Source organism: Homalodisca vitripennis, chromosome 1 (genome assembly GCF_021130785.1).
Source record: "Homalodisca vitripennis isolate AUS2020 chromosome 1, UT_GWSS_2.1, whole genome shotgun sequence".
NCBI lineage: Eukaryota > Metazoa > Arthropoda > Insecta > Hemiptera > Cicadellidae > Homalodisca > Homalodisca vitripennis.
In genome coordinates this window covers 12,834,439-12,841,266 of record NC_060207.1, presented here as the reverse complement: position 1 = coordinate 12,841,266, position 6,828 = coordinate 12,834,439, and the positions used below count along the sequence as shown (strand labels likewise).

At 31.9% G+C, this 6,828-nt stretch overlaps 1 protein-coding gene across 1 annotated transcript; it reads left to right on the top strand.

Annotated features, from left to right (window-relative positions):
• On the top strand, nucleotides 1–793 carry LOC124357326 (microcephalin-like). The gene is made up of 2 exons (XM_046809018.1): nucleotides 1–279; nucleotides 495–793. Exon 1 carries the CDS (start codon nucleotides 79–81, stop codon nucleotides 277–279), a length of 201 nt encoding a protein of 66 aa, XP_046664974.1. The 5' UTR covers nucleotides 1–78; the 3' UTR covers nucleotides 495–793.
• Nucleotides 794–6,828: the final 6,035 nt, after the last annotated feature.

Here is a 6,828-nt window from a genome sequence, read left to right as displayed (position 1 = left end):
GAGTTCAACCTGGAGCTGTTCCGGGGTGTGGGTCCACTGTACGTGTGCCGAGCCACCATTCCCCCTGCTGCCGATCTCATGGAGTTGCTCCGTCTGTGTGGGGGTACCGTTGTCAGCTCTGCCCGCACCGCACGTATCGTCATCGGCTCATCCTCGCCTCTGTCCCCTAACGGCCGCCGGCCACCACTTGTTGTCAGTGAGAAATGGATCCTTGACTCTATCACCAAGCTCACACAGCTGAATCCATATGACTACATCGTCGGTGACTCAGAACCTTGAGTAAGTACGTGGAGTTGTGATTCATTGATTAAGCTTTCATTTATTGATTAGTTTGTAATCTGTTCTGCTAAAATCTCTCCGTTTCGCATACTAGTATTTTCTGTGATGACATTCTGCTTTATTGGTGTTTAACTGCACAATCCTTAGGTTAAGTTGATGCTTTATCGCCTTATTTATTCCAAGAAATAATATATTAATGTACATTTATCTTTCAGGTACATTTGGATCACATTGGGGACAAGATTTACAGGTAGAGTGATGTTGGAGTGAATGGTACTGGTTAGAAATTAGCTGTAGTGGTGTGATGAAGTTTCTGTTAAACTTAAGGTTATATTGATCTTGTTAAATTATTTTTAAGTTTTATTCAACTTTTTCTCGTTAATCGTACAAAAACTGGGTAGTAAATGAAATCTTTAGTGATAATTACTTGATATTTTTAATTTGTTGAAACTAATCAAAATTACATTAATTTTAATACAATACGTAATAAAAAATGCATTCACATTACAAATTTGGTGGAATAAAATATTTTATAAAAGATTTTTTACTTCAAACAGGTTCAGTTAGTTGTGACTTCTCAAATTGTTCAAATTTTATTTTAATTCAATATACTAAAATATACGATAGAAAATTATCAATTATAAATATATTATAATATATTTTTAATATATTTTATTATAAATATATTATTAAGCAATAATATATTTTTGTCTTACTTTGTATCGTGATTGAAACAAGACAGATCTCTTATCTAGAATATTTACAGATAATGTATTGTAAATGTGCTGTACCACAGTGCCCACACCATTTTTCTCATGGGCTCTCCCCATCATTTCTGCCAGCCCATGGATTAAATTTTAATTCTTGTATTATTAAAGATGATAACTTAATTCTAAAAACTAATATTTGAATCAAGGCCAGTGGCAAAATTTAAATTACTCTAAAAATGTATCTTAAAGTTTGTAATTAAACAAAAGCACATCTTATTTAGTATTAGTTGTGTATAAACAATGGACTATTAATAATATTAGTTTTGTGGCCAGCATAATATCACTAACATTTAAATTTTCTGGTTCTTCGATTTGGTGTGAACTGAAAAACTCACATAATAATCCGAGGGTTACTAGTACTTGATGTACTGAAATAAACTGCAATTATTTAATATTATTTTTATTTTTTAATTATTTCAGCAATCAATATCTTTACAACTATTTTAGATATTAAATTATATTAGAAATTTTAAGTGAACACAATAATTATGTTGTTAGGTGAATTATAATAAATATTGTAAAAAGAACTTAGTTTTGGAGAAATATAAATGAAAAAAATAAAACGTCTGTGATATTTTATTTTTTGTAATATGGTATAAACATAATTTCTGCACAGGATCTTTGATTGCAAGGATAATTACATATATTTTATTAATCATAGAAACGAAATGTTAAACTCTCTGGCTGGACCTTAGATATAATTAGAATTTTTATATATGTCAATGTAAAACTTAGTTTTGTAACTTCTATTAGATATTTAGGTTGTGTGTTGATAGAGTAGTTATAACTTATTGTTGAAGTACATATGTAGGGTTTCATTATGTTATTTTGTTTTATTTAAACACTTTTGTTTAGTTATTCTTTAGCTTAAAAATTATTATTAAGAAAATAATAATTCAAAAAAGTACCTGCTCTCATTTATATTCAAATTCAATAATATAATATCAACATAAACTAAATATAGGTATTAGGGAAATACGTACAAACCAATTATTTAAATTGCAAATACTTGTTTAATTAAATGGTATTACTGAACAATATAGTTGTCAATTAAATTACGACATTATGTCCTATTTTAAACAATGGCTTGTACAAAGTGTCTTTTGCCAAATGATTGTTGAATATTGTTTTCATAACTTTATCAAACTGTCAATCAAGTTGTTGTCGAGGAGAATATATTTAATTTGCATATTATTTTAAATTACATGACAAGTCTGAAAAAAATCTTGAGTTGCTTAGTACAAGCCAGTATTTATTAAAACATATATGTATTTAAACTATTGCATTTTTAAAGAAACATGACTAGATAAGTTTGTTATTCACAAGCTGTCAATTACTATATTTATGTGATAATACAATGCTTAAAGCATTTATGTATAGTTTTACTGTTGTTGGTATAGAAATTTGGCATAAAACATTAATTTGTTGTACAGATTTGATTATATATTTGGAGATTAATAACTTATTTGGCATATAATGTTATATCTTGTGAATGTATAAAAAATCTACAAATATTAGGAGAGTGTATTGACGCTTTTAACTGGTTTAATCAATGTACAAGATCCTCTTGACTGAAAGAGATGCATGTTTATATAATTCTGAAAATATTGATATTTTAAACTTATTTATTTTTGTATACAGTTAGGTAGATTTTAAATCACAATAGTGGAAAGCTGGTTCTAAACCAATAATGACTGAATTACTGAGTACACAAATAGTAATCTTAAGGTTATTTTTTTATAAATTATTCACTTTATGAACAATGTAAATTATATTTAAGAATATATACCTATAAAAATTGTACTGCTTATTTTTTCATTCCCATCCTAGTTTGTATAGTTTTGCATGTTTTGCACACTTTTATACTGTTTATAGGAAAATATTTGGTATAGTTCAACTTCTATCTATACTGAAAAATGATTACAATTGTGATTTAGGCATTTTTAAACTGGCTATGTATGCAAGATGTAGAGTATGTCAGGATGGCCAAAATATTGAAGGCGCTACTCTTTATGTGTGAAGATTTCGTGTCCGAGAGGTTATTGTAGTGAATATGGTCATCGTAGCCATTTACTCTAGGCCTACATACAATACATTTTTTTAAACAAAAATTTATCTCTGACACTTGAATAACTTGGTCCATTTGAAATCTTAAATATCTTCTTTTTTCACATTTGCTCAGCCATTGATCCATGTTTCATTCACCTAATTATTTCCAGTGATAAACTGGTTGTGAATTTCACATGGATATTTATGCAAGATGCAATTTAAGTTGTTTTCCAACGAGAGTTGTAGTAATTATTATTCTCATTGTATATTAGAGTTGAGGAAAAGTAACAATTTTACCATCTATATGGTACCTGTTCTGTGTTGGTTTGACTCAGGGACCTTAGGTTAGTGGCACTACTTCCCATTTGGCATACTAGGTATGGGACTAGGGGCACATCCTTTAATATGGAAGTGAAGTTCCTCATCCTTTGAACTGGCGGCAGCCAGCTGGAGGAATATTTTTGCTGGTAAACTTTACGATTAGTAGTAGGCTACTTCATTGAATCAGTTTTTGTTAAACGGGTGGAAGTCACTTTTTTCTAAAATCAAAGTTTCTTTCCAATTTAATGTTGTCAATGGTGATGAAAGTTTTAGAATCACATTCCATCGATATCAATGATTTTGGAGGACAATCCGATGACAACGCAAATAACGACCTACAATCTCGTATTAAAGAAAGTAATCCCAAAGCTTTTTTTCCCACCAAAAAAAGGGGAGCAGAGTCCATAATGGTAGGGCCTGAGCCAGGTTGCGGGATAGTTTCCTCCAACAGCAAAGCTCTTGAAAAAGATTGAGAAAAGAGAATAATAAACATTAATTGGAGTAGAGTTTCTTCACTGGTTCTTCAAAATATTGAGAGAAATTAATACAACGCTAGGTACATAAAAGTAAAATTGTAAAGGGTTCAGCTGTATAAGGTGGTATGCTGTGAAGATGTTGCGAGAAGTTTAATATGAAAACTGAGAAACTAATCGCAGTCCTGCATACTTATCAGAATGACCTATGTGAAAAACCTCTTGTAAGAAGCTTCTGGTATTGTCAATGGCATCTATAGAAAACTGCATTTATGTTGAGGATTTGGACAGATATCTTAAAAATGTTTGAAAACGAAAGTGGAACTCTTCAAAGTTTTGATACATCTATTGAGAGAGTAAACCAATTCTATAATATGCAGCAACCTTTTATTTTAATTTAATTTATTGTTCATTGTAGAAGTGTATGTGTACAATGAAGCAAGTTGTTATTTTTTTAAATTGTATAGAGTTCATTTATTTATGTTGTGTAAAGAAATTTAAATATTAATTTGTGTAACTGCCAGCAGTTTAGTTTAGTTTAGTTTGTTATGTAAAGTTCATATTAAGAGTACATTAATTTTAGTTAGGATGGCTGTTTTGGGAATAATTGAAGGTTTTGTACTTTGTTTGTGCTATCTCATGTCCTGTAGCTGTCATGTAAAATTGAAAAAAAAAATAAATTATTTTTTTTGTGTAGAATATATGGACTTGTCTGTGATATGTTTGACGTATATGAAAGGATGGCAATGGATGAATGTGAACGGTGTGAGAGAGATTATGTATGACATAACCTTTGCTTAAAAGTTTGCTTGAGAGGAAATATCCAGATGAAGGGAAAGCAGATGAAGTTGTCTATACAAGGAAAGAGAAGTTAAAAGTAAAAATATGTTATGTTATTATTGACAGACTTAAAATCTGAAAGGCTATTACAACACCGTTGCTAACAAGTCGCAATTTAAGAATGAATGAATGGAGTATCTCTTAAATGATTTCTTACATTCTGTTAGGTCTTTACTATCCACTGCTACAAATGTGACACTGCATGAACGAATGTTTATTCATTCCTGAAAATTTTCAAACAGCCAATCTTTACCAACCTGGGTACTTAAATCTGAAAAAGTGTTCTTGAAGAGAAATGTAAGACAGGGCAAGTACGATCCGCTGGTAGATGAGGTCAAGCTAATAGAAACTATGCAACTATATGTCTAACACAGATCAATCTGTTATGAAAGTAGACCAACCGGACTCTAATATCTGAAGAATCACAAATATCAAATCAGGAAATATCTATGTTGGATGAGACAAGTAGCTCTCCGCTGGATGGTGATCGTCTTGCACCACTTACTCATTCATCTAAACAAAGTAATTCATACGCTCTGTCACAATATATTGATTCAAGGTCAAAATATCAATGTTGTAATGATTTTTGATAAAAAGTGAGATACAATAAGAAATTTTGAGTTGGTAAATTCCCTGAAACTTAAGAATAATTACCAAAATAAATGTTGCTTTTATCTGTAATGCCCCGGCCCAAATTTACGCTAGTCGACATTGACTCTACCGTTTTAGACACGCTGCTAAACCAGTCCCAGCGTGTACCCAGAGGCGGATCTTGGTGAGAGAACAACCAGCCTTTTTTGACACACTACATTAATTAAAGACACTTAACCCTACATCAAAAAATTACCAAAATTATTCCCCCTAAATCCTAGCATTGGCATACGTTACATATTTTTAGCAAATGACCCCCCCCCAGCGCAGCTCGTCAAACATCCTCTCCTAACCCATCCTAACAACCTAACCACTCATCATCATTATCCTATTGGTATCCAGATAATAATTACAACAAACCAATAAACCAACAACATATAACTATAATATACTCATTCTCTTCGAAAAACTATGCAGATAGCCAACAGGTCACCCTGCTCTGGTCTCCACCTGACGTGACTGCGACAACTGACCCTGCACGACTATGACCCCGGACACCGACCTTATCTTTCTGCTGCCCTTTGCCCGACTCCCCCCCTCTCTCTCTGTCTCATACAACAACTCATCAGCTGCTCCCTGTTCACTGGGTTACCCCGCCAACATAAAATAACCTGTGGTGAAAATCACCACATATCTTTGAAAATGTACAAGGCATCCCTAAAAATTAAATAAACTATAATTAATAAAAAAAAAAAACTTTAAGGCCAATATTGGCCTGAAGGCCATATCTAATAAAAAGGATATTATAAAAGGCCAAATCCCTTTGGTATAAATGGACTCTTGAGTAAAATTAACTATTCATATTCTTACATAAAAGAATAAACTTTGAACTATTTTGTACACAGTTTCCATCAATGTTGTCCTTTATTGTAACATGTGTCCAATTTATCCCAACATACTTCAAAGAGAATACCACCACTGATAGTAACTGTGACTCCATAAAGTTTTCAATACAGTTATCACTTTCAAAGAAGATATTGTCCATTTAAGTTGCAAACACAACTTGTAGTTAGATGGTGCTAGTTCTAATCTGAAAAGCAGCTTTAAATGTTGTTGTGGTGCAACACAATTCCATTCACACACACATTCTCTCTTTTCCACACACAACACAATTCCTTATACACAATATTCCTATCTTTTTTTTAAGTATTCAGCAGTTTTGTGTGTCCGTTTTCATCACTCAGTATCTTGTATCGGATTGACCGGACAGCTCAGTGTGCTACTGCTCAGGGTGAATGACTGAGAAGGTTGTCTAACTGTCAGATTTTCACCCTCAGTTTTCAGGATATTGAATGAAGATATTAAAACTCAATCTTATGATGCAATGAATGATTCAGGCAGAGGCTATGTGATAGAATAAGTAATAACACAGTTAATCTATACATATTCTATATTTAGGATTGAAAAATCTGGTGTTCAGAGAGTAAAAAGATAAGTCTTGTGGA

Excerpts from the sequence above, each read along its gene's own strand:
- LOC124357326 (XM_046809018.1), top strand. The coding sequence starts at position 79 with ATGGAGTTGCTCCGTCTGTGTGGGGGTACCGTTGTCAGCTCTGCCCGC.